The following is a 24682-nucleotide window of genomic DNA, read 5'->3' on the forward strand; positions in this document are numbered from 1 at the left end:
CTCTGGGAGACATTATTAGAAGACATGGGATCAGCTTTCACTGCTATGCAGATGATACTCAATTATATATTTCAACTAAACCTGACGAGACGTCTGAACTTTCTAAACTAACTGAGTGTATCAAAGACATCAAAGACTGGATGACCAACAATTTTCTTCTCTTAAACTCAGACAAAACAGAATTATTACTTATTGGGCCTAAATCTTGCACACAGCAGATCTCGCAACTCAATTTACAATTAGAGGGATACAAAGTTAGCTTTAGCTCTACTATAAAAGATCTGGGTGTCATATTAGACAGCAATCTAACTTTTAAAAACCATATATCCCATGTCACAAAAACTGCCTTCTTTCATCTGAGAAATATCGCTAAATTACGAAATATGCTATCCATCTCAGATGCAGAAAAGCTAGTCCATGCTTTTATGACTTCGAGACTGGATTACTGTAATGCTCTATTTGCTGGCTGCCCAGCATCCTCTATTAACAAACTTCAATTAGTGCAAAATGCAGCAGCCAGAGTTCTGACCAGGTCTAGAAAATATGATCATATCACCCCAATTTTATCCTCCTTACACTGGCTGCCTGTTAAATTTCGTATTGAATTTAAAATATTACTTCTCACCTATAAAGCTCTAAATAATCTAGCTCCTGTTTATCTAACCAACCTTCTGTCTCGCTACGAACCAACTCGCTCCTTAAGATCTCAAAATTCAGGGCTTCTGGTAGTACCTAGAATAGCAAAATCAAGTAAAGGAGGTCGAGCCTTCTCTTTCATGGCTCCTACACTCTGGAATAGCCTTCCTGGTAATGTCCGAGGCTCAGACACACTCTCCCAGTTCAAAACTAGATTAAAGACCTATCTGTTTAGTAAAGCATACACTCAGTGCATCACCTAGCAGGTTCCACACTGGCTTCTACATCTTGCTTATATACACTATGAACAGCAGCTACGCTAATTATTCTCTTTATTCTCTATTTTCACCTGGGGATACTCATCCCGAGGTCCTCAGATTAGGCGGAGTCACTGATTGGATCCAAGACCAGCGACGTGATGATCCCAAGGATTCCATATCCGGGACCAGGCCATATCCTGAGCTGCTGCTGCGCTGATGGTCGTGGGGAGTGGAGAACATGAGTCTGATTCCAGCGACGCTCCAGGGACAGACGAGTCTTCATTGAGGCCATCTTCCAGCATAAACCACGGCGAATGAAGTTCTGCACAAGACTTTTGGCCAGCGGAGAAATTAAAATGGTCGTGCCCAACTGAGTCTGGTTCTCTCAAGGTTTTTTTCTTCACTCCCATCAGGTGAAGTTTTTTTTCCCTCTCCGCTGTCGCCACTGGCTTGCATGGTTCAGGATTGGTAGAGCTACGCATCGATGAATTTGCTCTTCAGTGTTTGAACTCTCAGTAATGATTAAATCACACTGAACTGAGCTAAACTGAACTGAACTGAACTTAAACACTAAAACCTGAACCACACTGTTCCAATTACTATGACCATTTATGTGAAGCTGCTTTGACACAATCTACATTGTAAAAGCGCTATACAAATAAAGCTGAATTGAATTGAATTGAATTGAATTGAAAATTGAATTGAATTATAAACTAACCTACATTTACAATTTGTATGTAAAATGTTTGTTGCCAATTTTCTGAAAGTATCCAAGCAGCATCACGTCCTGTAATACTGTACATACACACATATATATATATATATATATATATATATATATATACATACACAGGGAAATACTTTTTAAAATAGTTTTTGTTTATTATTATTTTAATAAACAAACAAACGGATAACAATAATTTTCTGTAGCATCTTTAAAAGTTGCATCTCAAAGCACTTTTTAAAATAAAGTGAAACAGATACATAAATAACAGAAATAAACAAAATAAATAACGAAAACACAAAAACCACACATGTAAGAACAGTATCCATCTGAAAATGCAGGATTGCAATTATTCAGCAAAGCCTTTATTAACAAGGTAAAATACTTGTATTTTTGACCAGTCTGGTGAACAGTTTAAAGCCATTAAATCTTTAAAAGGGCTTAAAATAGTTAAAATCCTCTTTGCAATGTCAGTGTACAGCAATAGTTTACAGCAGTGTATAGATTAGCCGCTGAACTCAATGTATTTTTGTGTTGTTTATGCGGCTTTACACAGTCAGTTGTCTTTTGGAATTGTCTCCTACAAGAATCAGATGATATGGCATGCTGTGTGCACTTCACAAACCGTTCATGTGGCCTCCATTTCCCAGGTGAGTGAAATGATATACTTATATAGCCTCTCTATAAATGTATTTGTTTTGTATAAGATCATTCATCATTTAAATGCTCTTTAGAGCTGTAATGCACTCCAGAATCTGTCAGATTGATTAGCTGCAGGCTCTAGATCAGTCATCTGAAGTGTTGTCATACAGTGTTATGCTGGAGTTCATCAATAGTCTTGTCTTCTTCTGTTAAGTCTTGTGTACTTTATTTGTCCTTTGTTTATATGGTGCACGCTTGTTCAACACTTTGGTAAACACTTGTTGTCTCACTTGTTGTACTCACCATTAAGGGTGCTTTCACACTTGGTTCAATTGCCTGGACCGTACCCAAGTTTAAGGGTCCACCTCTTTCAGGCGGACTCAGGTACGGTTCACGGGTGCGCATCCGAGTTCAGAAAACATGTTCACACTAGCTAAACGTACTGTACTATGACGTCAAACAAACCCAGGTGTGGACTAAAAGTGCTAGTGTGAAAGCACCCTAAAGCAGGTCGCACACCAGAAGCGCCACGACACGGCGCGCACAAGACAGTATAAAGTATTACACACCAGACGCGCACATTCACATAATATTTAACATGAAACTAATCAGATGGCGCTCTGTGGGGCGACTGAAATATGAACTGCGACCTGAGTCGTGGCTGGGCGCTGCCGACAGAAGAACTTTTGACCATGCTGTTAGTTTCATCTTTGGGATAATAGATGGACTCCTACAGATGAAAGAAAGAAACACTTTGACTTACAGAGCTCTTTTGGAGGTTTTGATGACTGCTGATAGTCTGATGAGACACTCGTCTGATCTCTGGAATTTCTGAAGCTCAAACTCCTCCAGCTCCTCCTCTGAGGTCAACAACACAAAGACCAGAGCAGACCACTGGGCAGGTGAAAGGTCAGCAGATGACAGACGTCCACTACTGAGGTAAGACTGAATCTCTTTCAGCAGAGTTTGATCGTTCAGTTCATTCAGACAGTAGAACAGATTGATGGATCTCTCTGGAGACAGATTCCCTTCAAGTTTCTGCTTGATGTAGGCAATTATTTCCTCTTTGCTCTGGTCTCTGTCATCCTGCTGTGTCAACAGGCCTCGTAAGAGTTGTCGACTGGACTGGAGTGACAGACCGAGAAGGAAGCGAAGGTAAAGGTCCAGATGTCCATTCTCACTTTCCAGAGCCTTGTCCACTGCAGCCTTCAAGAAATTGGTCATGCCTTTATTTCTGCTAATCTGTAAAAACAATCCATGCTTCTTGTCTCTGTCTAGAATCAGATGTTGATAAAGGGCTGCAATGAACTCCTGAATGCTCAAGTGAAGAAAGCAGTACATGGTGCCAAGAATTATTCCCGTCTCCCTCTTAAAGATCTGGGTACACATGCCTGAGTACACCGATGCCTTATAGACGTCAATGCCACAGTCTTTCAGATCGCTCTCATAGAAGATCACATTGTTTCTTTCCAGCTGCTGGAAGGCCAGTTTCCCCAGTGAAAGGATGAGCTTTGGATCCCAGGAGACATCTGCTGTGTTTTCTCCATCATACTTTCTTCTGCTCTGCTGGATCTGAAAGCGGAGAAAGTGTGTGTACATCTGTGTCAGAGTCTTGGGAGATTCCTGCAGTGTTTCAGCATGAGCCCTGTGTTTCAGTTTCAGTATGTTCTGGAGTGGCTGAAATCCAGCAGAAGACTGGGATGTGGCACATAATAAAGAGACTCTTTGACTGTTTAATGTGATCAATGATTTCTCTGGCCTGATTCTGATCTGTGAGTCTCTTTCTGAAGTACTCCTCCTTTTGGGCATCATTGAATCCTCGTATCTCTGTCAGCCGGTCGATACAGTCAGCAGGAATCTTACTGGCAGCTGCTGGTCTGCTGGTGATCCAGATGAGAGCAGAAGGAAGCAGATTTCCCTTGATGAGGTTCGTCAGGAGAACATCCAGAGAGACTGCTGAAGATACATCACGACACGTCTCATTACCAGCAAAGTTCAGAGGAAGACGACATTCATCCAATCCATCAAGGATGAACAGGACTTTGAATCGTGTGCTTCTTGTAAGGTTCAGTCCTGTAGTCTCTGGGAAAAACTGAGTTATGAGGTCTTTTAAACTTTGTCTTTCTTTCTCCTTTAAGTTCATCTCTCTGAATGGAAGAGGAAATATGAAGCTGATGTCTTGATTTTCTTTCCCTTCAGCCCAATCCAGAACAAACTTTTGCACAGAGACTGATTTCCCGATGCCAGCAACTCCTTTTGTCAGGACAGTTCTGATCCGCTCGTCTTGTTCAGCTGCTTCAAACAAATGTTTGCATTTAACCTGTATCTCTAGTGACTGATGACGTCTGGAAGCAGCTTCAATCTGTCTGATCTCATGTTCAGTGTTGACCTGTTCACTCGCACCCTGAGTGATATAGAGATCTGTGTAGATCTTATTCAGAAGTGTGGAGTCTCCTTGCTGAGCAATTCCTTCAAACACACTTTGATATTTCTTCTTCAGGCTACATTTAAGCTGATTAATGAAGAACAGCTCACCTAAACACAGAAGCAAAGAAACAGACAGGTTTAGTCTTGACTTTTCCAGATTTTTTGTAATTAATATAGATTGCCATGACCCAGAAAACATTGGTCTGATGGCAACTTCATGTTGCTTACCAAAAATGGTTGCACCATTGTAAATAAGTTGTGAAAGGGACCTCCACAAATTATGTCCTTTACACATGCATTGCCAAGGTTATAATAGTTTTGGATTTTTCATTAGCTTAAGTTTTTATTTCGTTTTGACTTTTTGTTTTCAAATTGAGTTTTAATTAGTTTAAGAGGTAGATTTACTAGTTTCTATATATTGAAATTGCTTAGTTTTAGTTTTTTTTTCTTTTTTTTTTCTAAATGAGGATATTTGCTGTATAATAAAAACTCAGCCATACATTTTTTGAAACCTATATTTAGAGGACACATGACCACTACCATCTACCACAACCATCTACCCATCCTCAAATTCAAATACAATAGGCAACAAGATAGCAGCCTTAAGTATATGTGTGCAAGTACTCAACATATTAAAATTATGTAGTCAACAATAGTAATTTTAGTCAGTTAAAACATCACCATGATCTGAAAAATCCTAACTGAAGCATTATTCACTTATTTAAATCACATTACGAGTTTCTGTTATGAAAAAAAACTAATGTTTTTCACCAGATCCTCTCATTTGAGCCCTCGGTTTACCTGCGCTGCAGTTGTTTAGGTTTAGTTCATTCACAGCAGGCTTTCATGTACTGTTTGTGTTTGGTTCACTAATTCACACATGCGCTGTATTATCGGTTCACTGCTTCTCAATTTGAACTCAGTGTAACGTTATTGTTCTAATAACAGAATAACAGTATATATTGGATTATTTAGAGTCAGAGGTGGGCTTGGAGTGGATTATTGTTAAAAAGTAAGTAATTTGTGGATGAGTGTAAAACTAATGTACAACATAGATACATATAGGAGTAGGTCAAGTCACATGTATTGGAGACCAAAATACAACTTCATTACTCTACCACAGTGGCATGTGTCAAGGTGTCCGCAAAAACATTCTTAATCCCCTTTATGTGTTTAATCGTCAAGATTAAGCTTTGACTCTGACACTGCAATGAATGAAGAAATGTCAAAGGATTGTGATAACAAAAAACAACCGTGGACCCTCCTCCCACATATACATCAAAATGTTGAAGTGCCCAGATAAGCAGCAACATTTCCTTCACTGAATAATTCAACAAATATGAATTAAATTTGCGTGAGAAGTAACATGTTGGATGACTAAAACCATCAGAATAAGTCTGGAGAAAGACCGCTCCGGCTCCCACGTGACTTGCGTCAACCTGAATGTCAAAGGGAAGACCAATTTGGGGTGCTGCTAACACAGGAGTAGCAGTCAACAACAACTTCACATTCCTTAAAAGCTTTTGGCAATATGGACTCCACTCAAACTTACCAGAGTTCTTCAATAGATTAGTCAGCGGACAAATAACAGATTTGGCAGAACCCACGATAATAACTGGCCATTCCAATAAACCGCATAAGCTCTTTTTTAGTACAAGGAGTAGGGAAATTCTCGATCGTGCTTGATCCCATGTCCTTGCCCAGATAAGAAACCGGTGCTCGTGCAAATTCACATTTAGCTAAATTCATAGTCAAATTAGCTTCAGCTAAAGGTTTAAATAATTCTCACACCCGTCTCATGTGTTGATCCCAGTTATTGCTGTAAACTATAACATCGTCCAAACAGACCACACAATCCTCTAAACCAGGGACTACACAATTCATCAATCTCTGAAATGTCACAGGAGTGTTTTGTAACCCGAAGCTCATGACAGAATAAGAATAAAGCCCTGAAGAAGTTACAATTACAGTCATTTTCTGTCATTATCCTTTGGGTAAATCAAGTTTACTAACATATCTTGTCGTGCCCACTTGTCATCTAAAAACTTACCACCCTCCTTGTCTCCCATGGAAGACTGTCCCAGCGCCTCAGTCACAGGACTGACCACCCCAGATAATTTAATATCAGCTGCTTGACAATCGCGGGTGAAAAAAGGTTTCAGGAAGTTTACATGACAGACTTGGATTTTTCTTTCTTAAAAAATTCAATAGCTCATCCGAAACGCTACACAATTCCTCCACTGATATCATTATCAAACCTATTATCCATTATCAGAAAATAATCAAAATTACCATAACCAATAATTTGACCTATAACCTACTCCAATTACAATTTACGCAGGTAATTCTTATGGCCAAAAACTGAGTACAATTCCGTTACCTCCACAACTAATCTGAACAAAAACCCTCTAAATAACTATTGCTAGTCTTCATGCGCTTCCTAGTGTCAAGCCCTTGAAGCACACAAATACCGCTGGCATGGGACTGAACAATAGTTCAGAACTACCTCACGGCAGTGCACTCGACAATAGATACAGATATTGTATAAATATTTGCAAAATGCATGATATTTTATTTATTTACATCTTTGTCAAATTAAAAATTATATAGATATCGTGCACTGAATAATTTTAGCGGGGAAATGATTAAGGATCAATTAATTTTTTTCCCATCCGACCCAGTTCCTTTCTGTATTACAGGGGATTATATTATTCCAGTAAATCTTTTCCCTGGTGTTACTAGATGGTAAACAAACTATGAACAACTGATCTGTAAAGTGTAAGTTGATATATTAGTTAAGTGTTAGTTATTAGCTTGCGTATGTTACTGGGACGTTATTCTGGTTGCAACTATTTCTCATTTACTAACAGTTATTAAATGAAGAGCAGGTGCAACTTTAAGATAACGTCCAAATAACATATATCAACTATTAACTGATACTTAACAAGTCTTTAGTAAGTAATTTACTAACAGCTTGTTCATGATCTACTACTAATGTATTAGGTATAGTTATAAATCATTTAAATACAGTTAACAAGTCATTTATAACTTGTTAGGTAACAGCTTGTAAGTTATCTGTTGGCTATCTATAAGACAGTTACAAATCATTAACAATTAAAGCATTTTGGATAATTTTTATATAATCGCTTTTTCAGCGGTCAACAGATGTTCAAATGTTTGCTGGGGAATCTCTTACCTTCAAGAGTATCAGCAGCTTGATCTTGCTTCATCTCTCTCAGGAAGAAGAGTGTGAGATCAAGAGCTGCTTCTGTGATAATGCTTCTGTTCTCAGTAAACTCCTTTACAAACTCTTGACTGTTTTCTTCCTGTAAGATTTTCTTAAAGTTTCCCAGTTCATTCTTCAGGAATCTGATCATTTTGCTCTCAAGATTCTATGATTGAAGACAAGAGAAGATCAATATTTAACGAAATCATTGATTCACACACAGCTATACATCCACAAACCCAATAACTGAAAACACAGTATAATACATGATCATATGAGTCTGTTAAACTTCATGATTCTGATTAGCTGTTGGACATTACATTTGCATATCACTACGCTGAATGATTTGAGATATTTCACAGATACAACAGTTAAAAATCGCATCAAAACTCAACAGAAGAAGGCTTTGGGCGAGATGTTTAGGGAGTAGATTGAGGACAAATACCTGATAAATGTCTGAAATATATATTATATAAATATCTGAACAGTGGCTTTAGCTATGGAGGAACAGGAGAGCGCGTTAGACATAAAATGAAGAATCAAATCATTCATTTAATAATTGAAGCATTAAAATGTGTATAAATAAATCACAATTTAAACAGACAAATAGATGGACATAATTAAATGAATTTATTTAAACTGTGATTTTAAATGTCGTTTAATAAAGCATGACATTTAATAAAACATATCTTTTAAATGTACAAATAAATAAATCATTTTATGTGATCATTTTAAAATGCTGATTCATCATACAATGAAATGTGTATTAATAAATCATTTCAAATGCATTTAAATGCCCAATTTAACAGCTTTTTAAAATGTCATTTAACAAATGCTTCTCTCTCTCTGTTTGCCACTTGCTTTTCTTCTTTTGTCAAATGCTTTTCCCGAGTTGAAAATAAATAATAGAGTTAAAAATGTCATTGGACAATCCACATGTGGGAGCAACCAATCAGCTTTGGTCTCAAGTCGAGGTAAACCCTCATTAGCTTGTAAATGAAACGTGCGCTGTCATTGGACAGAGAAAAAACATAACTTATTTCAGCGGGAGTTTAAAGACCAGCGGAGCAACTCTAATGTCAGAGCAAAATGAACGTGTTTAGAGAAGGTTTGTGGATGATTTATCAGCTTTAGCTGATTTCTGTGAAAGAAATACTCATCTGGATTAACACTGTCTGTATAGGAAAGATTTACAGTTGAGAGAAGACGTTACTGTGCTTATGCGAGCTTAAAAAAATTAATGTAGTTTACAGCCAAATCCACTAGTCAAGCTGCACCAGCCTTTCTCTTCATCTGCTCACCGATGACTTCAGAATAGTGCTCTATCTGTTGAGCAACAGTATGTTCTCTAAAAGAAAAATCTGATTCATTCACATTTAACTCAAACGTTTCATCTCAGTTTGCTTTTTTGTAATTTAACCATAAAACAAATGAAAGGTTTTGTTAAATTTAAAATAATAATGTGTTTTAAAGGCATCACCCCTGCCCTCCCCAACAAACCCTCTCTTAGATGGGATGACACGTCATATTAAAGGTTACCATACACCAACTTTGGCCAGTGGGTGCTAGTTTGGGCATCTCTGCTCTCAACTGTTCTTATCAGCTAAATAAGCACAGGATTTTAGTTTGGTATGTTGCATGTTGTTTGTCAATAGATGCAGTTGTCATATCCTGATATTTGTAATGTATATTTGTTAAAACAGGCCGATGTCAGACTAGACTCCAGCTATTCTGAGTAAAACTGGTTAAAATATAAATGTTTAATATATGTGTCTCATATGTGTCTGTAAATGACTGAGAGACCTCAGAATGACCAAGAGATATTATTTTAATATAAGAAAAACTAAAGCAGCAAAAACTATTAGGATTATTCATTTTGTAGACACTTTTAGTTGGGTCAGGGGCCAACCAAAGCACATTATAAGATCCAGTTCTCAAGTGTTGTGAATGAATATTCTGTGTTTCATTGAGTTATCTCAGTGACGTTAATGAATCTAAATGAGTTTTTTCCCACCTGGAAGATGGACTGGAGATTGTCTGTGAAACTCTTGTGTCTCCTGTGAGTCTCGTCTCCTGAAGCTGCTGACTCATATTCAACACTGTTAACAGATAAAACTACTGTAAATACACATTTGGAGGCAAACAGATACAGATATATCTAGGAAATACTGTAAATATTACATGTGCTGTAGTGCTCATAATGAGGAGACAGCAGGGGTGGACTGGGACAATATTTCAGGCCGGGGAATTCTCTGACTGCTAATATTGTACTCTATTGTAAATGTATTATTTATTGTACCATGTAGACTACCAGACAAATTATTAATATATAAATTAATGAATCCTCAAAAACTCAAAAGGCTCAAAACTTCTGCACACACTATTTCTATTTCTATTCCATATATTAGATTTTTGGTTTGCTTGTTTGTTACATAAAAACCTTGACTTACTAAGACATGATGCAGCAACTCTATTTACTTTTATTTTACAAATTATTTTTTTATTTCATTTATAGACTATGGCTATATAAAAGCACATGCTGTAGCCTACTGCATTAGACTAAACGAGACATATTGTTGCTCATTCCCTAATTGTATTTTTTTTATTTGTATCTACTGTAAGTCAATTTAGACTAATTTAGCTTGCCAAATGATTATATACAGTTAAAGTTAGAATTGTTAGAATTATTATCACATTAAACACTTTAAACAACGCACACTGATCACTGTAAACACTACACACTGATCACTTTAAACACCACACACTGATCACTGTAAACACCACACACTGATCACTCTAAACACCACACACTGATCACTTTAAACACCACACACTGATCACTTTAAACACCACACACTGATCACTGTAAACACTACACACTGATCACTCTAAACACCACACACTGATCACTTTAAACACCACACACTGATCACTTTAAACACCACACACTGATCACTGTAAACACATCACACACTGATCACTTTAAACACCACACACTGATCACTTTAAACACCACACACTGATCACTGTAAACACCACACACTGATCACTCTAAACACCACACACTGATCACTTTAAACACCACACACTGATCACTTTAAACACCGCACACTGATCACTGTAAACACTACACACTGATCACTCTAAACACCACACACTGATCACTTTAAACACCACACACTGATCACTTTAAACACCACACACTGATCACTGTAAACACATCACACACTGATCACTCTAAACACCACACACTGATCACTCTTAAACACCACACACTGATCACTTTAAACACCACACACACTGATCCCTTTAAACACACTACACACTGATCACTTTAAACACATCACACACTGATCACTTTAAACACCACACACTGATCACTTTAAACACCACACACTGATCACTTTAAACAGCACACACTGATCACTTTAAACACCACACACACTCATCACTTTAAACACCACACACTGATCACTTTAAACACCACACACTGATCACTGTAAACACCACACACTGATTACTGTAAAACCACACACTGATCACTCTAAACACCACACACTGATCACTTTAAACACCACACACACTCATCACTTTAAACACCACACACTGATCACTGTAAACACCACACACTGATCACTGTAAACACCACACACTGATCACTCTAAACACCACACACTGATCACTTTAAACACCACACACACTGATCCCTTTAAACACACCACACACTGATCACTTTAAACACATCACATACTGATCACTTTAAACACCACACACTGATCACTTTAAACACCACACACTGATCACTTTAAACACCACACACTGATCACTTTAAACACCACACACTGATTACTGTAAAACCACACACTGATCACTCTAAACACCACACACTGATCACTTTAAACACCACACACACTCATCACTTTAAACACCACACACTGATCACTGTAAACACCACACACTGATCACTGTAAACACCACACACTGATCACTTTAAACAGCACACACTGATCACTTTAAACACATCACGCACTGATCACTTTAAACACCACACACTGATCACTTTAAACACCACACACAGATCACTGTAAACACCACACACTGTTCACTTTAAACACTGCACACTGATCACTTTGAACACCACACACTGATCACTTTAAACAGCACACACTGATCACTTCAAACACACCGCACACTGATCACTTTAAACTCTGCACACTGATCACTTTAAACTCTGCACACTGATCACTTTAAACACCAAACACTGATCACTTTAAACACCACACACTGACACTGTAAACACCACACACTGATCACTGTAAACACCACACACTGATCACTTTAAACTCAGCACACTGATCACTTTAAACACCACACACTGATCACTTTAAAAACCACACACTGATCACTTTAAAAACCACACACTGATCACTTTAAACACCAAACACTGATCACTCTTAACACCACACACTGATCACTCTTAACACCACACACTGATCACTTTAAACACCACACACTGATCACTTTAAACTCCGCACACCGATCACTTTAAACTCCGCACACTGATCACTTTAAACACCACACACTGATCACTTTAAACACCACACACTGATCACTTTAAACACCACACACTGATCACTTTAAACACCACACACTGACACTGTAAACACCACACACTGATCACTGTAAACACCACACACTGATCACTCTTAACACCACACACTGATCACTTTAAACTCTGCACACTGATCACTTTAAACAGCACACACTGATCACTTTAAACTCAGCACACTGATCACTTTAAACACCACACACTGATCACTGTAAACACCACACACTGATCACTTTAAAAACCACACACTGATCACTTTAAACACCAAACACTGATCACTCTTAACACCACACACTGATCACTCTTAACACCACACACTGATCACTCTTAACACCAAACACTGATCACTCTTAACACCACACACTGATCACTGTAAACACCACACACTGATCACTGTAAACACCACACACTGATCACTCTTAACACCACACACTGATCACTTTAAACTCTGCACACTGATCACTTTAAACAGCACACACTGATCACTTTAAACTCAGCACACTGATCACTTTAAACACCACACACTGATCACTGTAAACACCACACACTGATCACTTTAAAAACCACACACTGATCACTTTAAACACCAAACACTGATCACTCTTAACACCACACACTGATCACTCTTAACACCACACACTGATCACTCTTAACACCAAACACTGATCACTCTTAACACCACACACTGATCACTCTTAACACCACACACTGATCACTTTAAACACCACACACTGATCACTTTAAACACCACACACTGATCACTTTAAACACCAAACACTGATCACTCTTAACACCACACACTGATCACTCTTAACACCACACACTGATCACTCTTAACACCACACACTGATCACTTTAAACACCACACACTGATCACTTTAAACACCAAACAATGAACACTGTAAACACCACACACTGATCACTTTAAAAACCACACACTGATCACTTTAAACACCAAACACTGATCACTCTTAACACCACACACTGATCACTCTTAACACCAAACACTGATCACTCTTAACACCACACACTGATCACTCTTAACACCACACACTGATCACTCTTAACACCACACACTGATCACTTTAAACACCACACACTGATCACTTTAAACACCACACACTGATCACTTTAAACACCACACACTGATCACTTTAAACACCAAACACTGATCACTCTTAACACCACACACTGATCACTCTTAACACCACACACTGATCACTCTTAACACCACACACTGATCACTTTAAACACCACACACTGATCACTTTAAACACCACACACTGATCACTTTAAACACCACACACTGATCACTTTAAACACCAAACAATGAACACTCTTAACACCACACACTGATCACTTTAAACTTCGCACACTGATCACTTTAAACTTCGCACACTGATCACTTTAAACTCCGCACACTGATCACTTTAAACACCACACACTGATCACTTTAAACACCACACACTGATCACTTTAAACACCACACACAGATCACTTTAAACACCACACACTGATCACTTTAAACACCACACACTGATCACTTTAAACACCAAACACTGATCACTTCAAACACACCGCACACTGATCACTTTAAACGCCGCACACTGATCACTTTTAACACCACAAACTGATCACTGTAAACACCACACACTGATCACTTTAAACACCACACACTGATCACTCTAAACAGCACCCACTGATCACTTTAAACAGCACACACTGATCACTTTAAAAACCACACACTGATCACTTTAAACAGCACACACTGATCACTTTAAACACCACACACTGATCACTTTTAACACCACACACTGATCACTGTAAACACCACACACTGATCACTTTGAACACCGCACACTGATCACTTTAAACAGCACACACTGATCACTTTAAACACCACACACTGATCACTTTAAACAGCACACACTGATCACTTTAAAAACCACACACTGATCACTTTAAACACCACACACTGATCACTTTAAACACCACACACTGATCACTTTAAACACCACACACTGATCACTTTAAACACCACACACTGATCACTTTAAACACCACACACTGATCACTTTAAACACCGCACACTGATCACTTTAAACACCACACACTGATCACTTTAAACACCACACACACTGATCACTTTAAAAACCAAACACTGATCATTTAAACACCACACACTGATCACTTTAAACTCCCCGCACACTGATCACTTTAAACACCACACACTGATCACTTTAAACACATCACACACTGATCACTGTAAACACCACACACTGATCACTGTAAACACCACACACTGATCACTTTAAACAGCACACACTGGTAATGTGGATGGATGATAACTGCCCACTAAGCCTACAAGTAGGTGCAGAAGGTCCCTATTTAACCATATCTATCAGCTGATAACCACTGATAATGCCTATTCAATAGAGTGATCATTTGAGTGAACATTTGATTTGGTGTCGCATTGTGCCATCTACAGTTCTGAAGGTTGTTGTGATCTTATACCTGTTAAATGTTTTGCCATCAATAAGAAAATCATAATTCTCTGCATCTCTGCTGTCTGAATCTTCAGCATGTGTTTGCTCTGCTTCTGTCTTCTGTCAGCTCACTTTCTGACTGAATATAGTTTTTAATTCTTACATTAATCTCCAGATCATACAAGCGTATGCTCTCAGAGTTCAGTAGCAGCACTGTAATATTGCTGAACTTTATTAAGATAACAATAAACAAAGAAGATCTGAATACATTTTTATCTTAAATCAGTATCTCTTTTTGACCATAATTATATATCAGGTGAAATGTGGTGTGTTTGTCTCACACAACTTGTTCATTACCAGTGTCTAAAATCTCTTTCTTTTCCCACACTTTGCTGACTATTGTATAAACTTGTAAACTCACTCTACTAACTCTAACAGTTTGAGTATTAATGCTTCAGTCACTTATTACTACCTCAGTCCTACACTAATGATCAGATGTGAGTGTGTGGACATTTAGTTTTAAAGTCTCCTGTAATTGTAATTCAAAGATAATTTGTGATCTTCTAGAAACACAGGATCATATAAATGCTGCAGTGTGATCATGTATGTGTAGAGATGATCTACCTGACAGCAGGTCCTGTGTTTTCACTCTTAAAATGCATTGGGTGATCCATAGACTCGTCACTCTTCATAGACACACAGCTGGGCTCTGCTTCTGCTCTCTTCTGATGAACTGAACTAAAACAGAGAAGATTAAAGTTGAGCGCTGCACACACTGCACAAACCTGATATTAATCATTCTTCATTTACAAAAACACTTAAATTAATTTCCTTTATATTTGAACATAAACTGTCTGAATGTGGAAAATATCAGCAAACACAGATCAAGGCTCATTTCTAGTAGAGAAAGCCCAACAGAAATGCAGCACTATTAGAGCAGATTAGAGCTGAAACTAATCATCAAATCACTGAATGAAGTCCACAGTGTAGGTGTGGGAGGAGCTTAATCATGCAGGCGTGTCAATCATCATCACATGACTATATAAGCAGCAGTATAAACTGCACTGTGTCAGCTGACTGTTATTCCCGCCTCCAGCAGCTCCCCTTATCCTCCTCCTCATCACTCAGTCTTCAGAAGGTCACTCATCGGGGGTTTGTCTGCAGAGCTCCAGTCCAGACTTTGAGGACAGCAAGACAAGTTCATTTACCATCATCTATCATGACTGAATGAGCAGGAGAACTCGAGAAATATCAATTCTAGAAACCAAATGTGTTGATCAGCAGCATCTATGAGGCCAACACAACATGATGATGACTGCGCTTCAGTGAAAACAGACTCAGATCAGAGGAATGGCTGATCAGTACAGCACAGAAACAGCAGGGGAAAGTGTGCAGGAAAAGCCCTTTATGGCAGGAGATCGGGAACACTTTAGTTCAGCTCACAATTCATACTATTAACTACCGGCTTATTATCTGTGGAATGTGAACATATGAACTGCTCATTAGTAGTCATACAGTATGATCTTATTGTGGATCCCTAACCCTACCCAAAACCTAAACCCACCTTCTACCTCACTAACTATTAATAAAGCGCTGATTGGTTTGTTAACACCATCAATTGTGGCCTGAAGTGTAAAGCGGAGATCTTCAAGCACTATCCTGCAGAGCTCAGATACAACATCTAACATCTGAAACCCAACAGATCCACAACACTAATGACCTGATTCATTTATTATGAAAATACTCATCAGCTGCAGATATTAAAGAGATGATCTACCTGACAGCAGCTCCTGTGTTTCCACTCTTGAAAAACAATGGGTGATCCATAGACGCGTCACTCTTCATAGACACACAGCTGGGCTCTGCTTCTGCTCTCTTCTGATGAACTGAACTAAAACAGAGAAGATTAAAGTTCAGCGCTGCACACACTGGAGTCAACACAGCAGATTTACTCAACATTTCATCATTAAAACACTGTTTAAACAGCACTTCATGATACTTTTCATGATGATTGTACACAATCTTGCTGACTGTGTGTGTTAAATATTCAGACAGATTAAAAACACAACTAACAGAGAGTAAATATAATATCCTGTAGAAAATAATCATATGAAATGTCAAGTGTAGGACTAATACCTGCATCCTGTAGACAAATCCAGATCATCATGTGTGTGTGTGTCCTCCATGATGGACCTGAAGAGTTTGATCTCCAGCAGAAACTGATGAACAATCACAGATCTCCAGTCATTGATCAGCCTTCATAATTCAGCTGAATGCAGGAATAGATCAGCAGCTGAGACACTCAAATCCAGAAGCTCATCACGAGTAAACTAATGAAGAATCACAGCGTCATCCGTTTGATTATAATAACAGCATACACACATTCACATAAAGCTTACAGGTTTAGTCCAGACATTAAAGATTTAAAGCTGTTCTGTGTTGGTAAATGATGAATTCTGGTTGTTTAAAACTGCAACACAACAACTAAACACTTTCACTTTCGTTTCTGAAGGGCGGTGTTGTGCCGAAAATTGTGATCACTGACCAGGGGGCGCTGTTGCACGAAATATTCGAGGTGGGGAAGACTGCAGACTTGGATCCAGACAGATCTACGGCGCAAGCAGTTTTATGGCCTGGGCAGTTTTACACCCCTGTTGCTCTTGATGCGTCCAGTAGAGGGAGGCAGTACAGTATTATTATAAGTCTCCAGAACTTTATCACACCAACCAAGCGCAAACACGATGAAGAGGTGTGTTAAATACGTGTTTAAAACATTAGCAAACATGAAACTTAAACATTTTTTTTTTATTAGATTAAGGTCGATATGAGTGTATGTCAACACAAACAAATTGGTGTAATATAACAGCAGTGTGTTAGTTTGACAAATGTTAGTTAACTACATGTTCTACCTCAACAAAAAAAGTAAATGAACATTAACCTACGTGAGAAAGTGTGTTATGTAGGTTAATTTTATTTTTATTTATTTTTTTTGTCTCAGCAAGGGAGTAAGTATTATATATCTAATAATTAATTTAAAGATATATATTTTCTCATAGATTAAACAATACACTTGCGTGGTCTGGGTTGTCAGAAAAAATCTACACTACAACTACACTACGTTATACCTCCAAATTTGATTTTCTTAAATATTGAAATTGATCTAAACAGATATAAATATATATATATATATATATATATATATATATATATATATATATATTTTTTTTTTTTAATTGCATTGTATTCAATTACATTTAATATAATGCAATTCTTTCCCTGAGATGGGTTGTGGCAGGAAGGGCATCCACTGCGTAAAAACATGCTGGATAAGTTGGCGGTTCATTCCACTGTGGCGCCCCTAGATTAATAAAGGGACTAAGCCGAAAAGAAAATGAATGAATGAATGAATAAATGAATGAATAATGCAATCATTTTCTAGTTTAAACAATTACAATATATATAATTAAAATGAACTTAACAATTAAATCATATATATAAATGATTAGGGAAAATCACAATTACTAATGGTCTACTAATTTTTGTACATACAGTACATTTTATATATTAGCAATGAAGTTTGCATTGCACATGCATTCATATTGTTCATCATTTATACTTTCATAATATTGATTGTAACAATTTGTTACAAAGAAAATAATTAAATATGTTAAATACGGGAAAGTCAGAATCACAATTTGTAGCTGTAAGTAACAAAAAATAAATAATAATGACTTGGTCCTTTTGTTATACCTAAGTTATAATTCTTAAATCATAAATCAAATATTAAAAAAAAAAAAAAAAAAAAAAAAAAAATATATATATATATATATATATATATATATATATATATATATATATATATATATATATATATATATATATATATGTTCTGCATAGGTCCAGATAATATATAAAATGGCATGAAATGTTTTTTGCTTTTTATTTTCCATTCTTTACTGTTTCTGAGGATTAAGAATGTTTAGATACTCGGTCTGGAAACAAGTCAGAAACTCTTAAGTGAGGAAAGGATTTTTGCAGAGTATTTATACATGACTTTATTTGTTTATTTTTCAGTGAGCAAGAATTTGACGCAAGGATTCAGCTTCATTTAAAGAAAACTGGCAATCTCTTGTGATATAGTTGTCAATAATTTTTTTTTTTTTTTTAAATAATGTTGTCTGAGGTTTTGTTTGTCAGGTAGGTAAATGGTCCTTGGAATTGTAGAAAGTAGGGAATTGTTTGTCTAAACGTTGTCTGGTAGTCAATACCACCGCATTCTTATCAAAGCACATCATTACTCCATATCACACTGTATTGTTTGGTTATAATTTTGTTATTTTCAAAATGCAACTTTATATATAAACAATACAACAAAATCCATATCTCTATATGAAGACGTATAACTAGGCTACAATTAACCGTTACACTATTGAACTATTAGTGTTTGTAATTTTTCTAATTAAATTAATCTAAATTAATTTGCTATTGGGCTTTTGCATATGTGAAATTATTTGGTGAGTGTATCAATTCTGCATATTATCTAGTACAGTGGTTCTCAAACTGTGAAATATGTCATGTACATGCTACACACATTTCAAAATTTATTAAAAATGATGTATATAATATGTCATATATGACATATAGCCTATATTTCTGTGGTAATCTGCCACGTTTTTTTAACTTTGCAGAGTTGCTTTACTGGGCTATTGTAATTCAATACTGCTCATTTTGGTGGTACTTGGAGAGACTATTTTTTATGAGGTGGTACTTGATGAAAAAAAGATTGAGAACCACTGATCTAGTGAGTTTATAACTCGCTTTCTGAAACATTAACTTGGCGTTCATATTTAGCCTAATTAAATAAAAAATATATATATTTATGAACAGGACATTTAATAATCTGGGAGCGTTGACTTCAAATGTTTTATTTGGCCATGTATCTTTCTTTCATCCCCTCGACTGGACGCATTAGGAACAACAGGGGGGAAAGCTGATCCAAGTCTGCAGACGCCCCATATAGGGAATAATTACTCGGGAACGCCCTTGGCCGCTCATGCACGCGACCATGACCGCGCAGACACTGAAATCAAGCGATCCGCGTCGAGCGGTGCTGTAAAGCGTGTTTTAAATGCGGGATTCAGCAGACATGATCATATTGAAGATCATAGGAAATATATTGGAGAACTTTGATTCACTGAGCAGCGACTCCTGATCACAGATTTCATCTCAACTGCGTCACATCAGGAGTTCAGTAATACACCCGCACAAACACTCTGAACACAGCAGACAGGGACATGCGGGGCCCAAAGGACATGCGGGGGTTCACATTCAATCACACGACATGCAGGAGGATACATGCGGGACTTTACATGAAGTAGTGTAAACGCAGGACGCGAGACAGACTGTAAACACGACACACACCGCTTCTTCTTCTGCCTGTGTGCTGACTCTTCTTCTTCTTCTTTCTGTTTTATGGCGACTGACTCATTAAAAGCATTATCGCCACCTACTGTACCGAATCTTACTCCGATGATGGGTCTGAATATTAGAAAGGGCAACAGAAAGAAACGAGGAGGGAGGGAAAGGGACAAAAAAAAAAAAAAAAAAAAACTTGGATGTTTCATATTCTCCAATCTTTGCATCTAGACCACATACTCATGTCAGCGCTGCATGTTCAGCTCCTCTAACATAAAGGGCCTTTATGACAATGATTGAGTATACTCTCATCCATAAATATTAGACTATAATCTAAACCCGAATACTCTATATACCTAATAAACGCTCTATACACTTGCCAATCTATTATACCTTTTCCTAGAATAATTTTATATATTGTTTTATCTTCCCCACACTGACTGAATAACATATCGTGATGTTTATTATACTTGCTACATATAGTGCATGATCCACATTTTCAGTTACACCACATACATCACATTTCCCATCCTCATGTAAACCCATCAACGCAAGTGTTGCATTTAACCCTGTGTGTCCCAGTCTTAATAACCACACCTCTTCCTTGATTTAGTGTTGTCCCTACTGTCTGTATAATACTATAGTGCCATCTTCCAGTATTACTATTGTGGCGCGAAGGGGGGGGTTAAGGCTTTTGTTGGTAGCCAGACCACTACAATAACTGGCACACTGCGGCCAAATTAACACAACCTATTGCAATTAGAGCTCGACTACGCCACCCAGTACATTACCTGGGACACAAAACACAGGTTCGTATCTGACAAAAAGGGAATGAGACGTGGATGTAGAAAAATAGAGTTCCTTTTATTACAATGCACTTCTCATTGGACCACAAATATTAAAATGACAGACACATGTGCTTTAAAAAAGGCACTAGAAGGCGGTTACAAAATACAAAAAACAAATCCTCATCCAACCGCAGGAGCTGGGGCTTACCAAGTCGGGCAGGCTAGGCACTGGGCCCGAGAATGACCCACAAATTCACACTCTTAGATTCCACAAACACCACACAGTGAACTTCAATGCACACAAGTGAGCAAAAGACTAATTCACCAAAAGAGCCACGCCACACAGCAGCCCGACTGCCCGTACTAGACACCCCCAGCTCCTAGGGAGAGAAGAAATCCACAATTAGGAATGAAATAAAACATTTAAGAAAACAATATTAAATGGGCTCACAGGGGTATCAAAAACAGACTACTTGATCAGCTACCAGCCGCCCAGGGGCACGGAGGTGACAGGCCCCCACTAAAAAGAATCCCAAATAGTATGTAGTAAAAGTTAGAGCACGAGGTCACAATATTGGAACAGGACAACGCACCAGAATGCAGGTATAGAAGCAAGCCAAGCAGTCAGTTAGACAACACTTGTTTTAGGTGTTCCCATTTTGTAAATGTAGAAAAAAAACTGATACAAAAAGCACCGAAAATAAATAAACGACAAAACAATTAACAGAAACAAAACAGAATCAAAACTGAATTAACAGAAACAAAACAGCAGCATCCAGCAGGTGTCAAGGGCAGGTGAAGACGCTCAATCCACAGTGCAATCGCTACACGAGGTGCCAGTCATCCCTCCGGTAAAGCCAGGCGTCCGTACTAATAACTAACTAGAAAATATAACAAAAATCAGTTTCTACTCCTAGTAGTTTGATATGCACAGAATGTACGAGCGGTAGCACCCTACTTACCGATTGGGAAGACAGCAGTCACGGGAACGCGCATAAGTGTCAACAGAATCACGAGGGAGAGTTCAGCTCTAGGAAACGCGACTTCTCAAAGCTCCCAACGCCCCACAGTAGCCACTCTATGGTGCAACAGCAGCCGAACAGACACCAGCCTTCCAGAGCAAGAAAAACTGAATCAAACCCAACACAAATTGAAACGAAAGCGAAAATAAGGCTTAAACAGCCACTACATACCAAACGCACGGCAGTGACACACCCACCACAGGGAGTCAGCTGGACGATGACACAACTTCCACTATTCTCCGAAAGGCTATTATACACCTCTTAACAACCCGCAGTTAGTAATGGGCGTACACCAAGGCTTAATGCAAAACATCTGCTACACTATTATCCCATTTAATTTGCCATTTATTTATTAGTTTTTCCTTTAAAATCGATTTTGCCTCTCTTTTCCCCAGAGGTACATGTACCTCCACCTCTTGCTTATTTGGTGCTTCCTTTGCTAATTTGTCAGCAACTTCATTACCAGATACCCCAATATGTGATGGAACCCAGCAGAAATAAACGACTACTCCTATTTCCTTCAATCGATATAAAGATAATAGATTTCTGTTATTAAATCCTCTCTATGTGATTTTGAGTTTGCTATACTAACTAAGGCTGAAGATGAATCTGAGCAGATTACTACTTTGTTTGGTCTGACTTGTTTAACCCATTGTAATGCTATAATTATAGCTGTTAACTCTGCAGTGTATACTGATAGATTATTGGACAGTTTTAAACTAATATTTACTTTGAACTCTGGAATATTAACACCTATTCCTATCTTTTTACTACTAGGTTCTTTGGACCCATCTGTAAAAAATTGTAAAGTTGAATAATAGTTATTATTTAAAATCGCATTTACTTCTTTTCCACTATATTTATCTTTAGGTTTACTCAGCAAGCTTACATCTATGAGTGGTTCAGGTGCTCTCCATAGTGGGACATCGGTAAGTGGTATATTGGGACAGAAGATCATGTTGTCTATACCATATTCTTTAGCCAACTATTTACTCCTCCATCCAAAACTATCCTGTCCTTCATATGAGTATTCCCAGCAATCTTTTAGTATTTTACGAGTAAGATGACTACTAACTGATTGCTGGAGATTTACCCAGTATGTCATCATCAATGTTATCCTTCTAAATTCAAGAGGCATTTCTCCCATTTCTACCCTAATTGCATCTACAGGGGACGTTTTAATTGCTCCACAACATAATCTTAACGCTTTGGTTTGTATGGTATCAAATTTTCCTGATAAAGTCTTGGATGCAGATCCATAGACAATGCAGCCATAATCAAAACAGGATCGAATCAATGCTTGATACATGCACAGCAATGCACTACGACTAGCTCCCCAGCTGTGACTAGCAACTGAACGCATACAATTTATAATCATTTTACATTTTGTTTCAATTTTATTTATATGAATTTTCCATATTAACTTTTGATCTAACCATAAACTAAGGTATTTAAAAACAGGTACTCTTTCCAATATCTGATCATATAACTTTAAATCTGTATGTACTATTTTCTTGTTTTTTGTAAATATCATGTATTTAGTTTTTAATACTGAGAACTTCAAGCCCCATTCCAGAGACCATTCCTCAACTTTTTTAATTGATTCCTGCATTCCTTTATTAACATTTCTAATATTGCGTCCTCTTTTCCATAATGCTCCGTCATCCGCATAAAGTGCAAGTCCTATTCCTACCTTGTTAACCTTATCAAAAACATCATGAATCATTATATTAAATAAAATGGGGCTAATTGCACTGCCTTGTGGTGTACCATTTGTAATATTAAAAGCAGCTGATAATTCTTCTCCAATTTTACCTTGAAAGGTACGTTCAAATAAGAAGTCTAACACCCAGTTATAAAATTTTCCACCTATACCTATTTTGTTCAATTTAATAAGCAATCCTTCCCTCCATAATGTATCATAAGCCTTCCCGATGTCAAAGAGAACTGCTAACATACACTCTTTCATTATAAAAGCTTTCCTAATTTCATTTTCGAATAAAATCAAGGCATCATTTGTGGATCTATTCTTCCTGAACTCACTTTGAAAGGTTGTTAATATTTCCCTTTTCTCTAATATATAATTGAGTCTCTTCACAGTCATTTTTTCCATTACTTTACATATTGTGGATGTGAGGGCTATAGGCCTATAACTGCTAGGCTTTGTTTTGTCTTTCCCAGGCTTGACTAATGGGAGCACGACTGCAGTTTTCCATTGCTTGGGCAAAACACCCTCATTCCACATGCGGTTAATAGACCTTTTACGCACTTCCGCATTTTTCGAACGGAAATACGCCAATGTAGTGCATTAGAACTTCCTGTTATCATAGCGGCAGATACGAAAAATGGCAGAGTCGAAGAATCACAGTTTCTGTTGTGTTCCAGGCTGTTCGTCTTATAACCAAAAACAGCCCTACCTTTCATTTCATTCTTTTCCCGTGGATCCA

At 37.6% G+C, this 24682-nt stretch overlaps 3 protein-coding genes across 3 annotated transcripts in view; 1 reads left to right on the forward strand and 2 right to left on the reverse strand.

Annotated features, from left to right (window-relative positions):
• The window catches only part of LOC110438442 (protein NLRC3-like), a 367431-nt gene that overhangs the window by 103786 nt on the left and 238963 nt on the right, over nt 1-24682 (reverse strand). Inside the window, exons 5-6 of the mRNA XM_073948071.1 lie at nt 16788-16901; nt 15635-15748 (exon numbers count right to left, since the gene is read on the reverse strand). Of these exons, the coding sequence (XP_073804172.1) occupies nt 15635-15748; nt 16788-16901 (228 nt within the window). The remainder of the gene's footprint in view (nt 1-15634; nt 15749-16787; nt 16902-24682) is intronic.
• Nucleotides 1-24682, forward strand: part of si:ch73-389k6.1 — a 778105-nt gene that overhangs the window by 51826 nt on the left and 701597 nt on the right. The window lies entirely within an intron of this gene.
• The window catches only part of si:dkey-165o8.1, a 75889-nt gene that overhangs the window by 4968 nt on the left and 46239 nt on the right, over nt 1-24682 (reverse strand). The gene's annotated exons all lie outside the window — the stretch shown is intronic.

This window comes from Danio rerio, chromosome 4 (genome assembly GCF_049306965.1).
Source record: "Danio rerio strain Tuebingen ecotype United States chromosome 4, GRCz12tu, whole genome shotgun sequence".
NCBI lineage: Eukaryota > Metazoa > Chordata > Actinopteri > Cypriniformes > Danionidae > Danio > Danio rerio.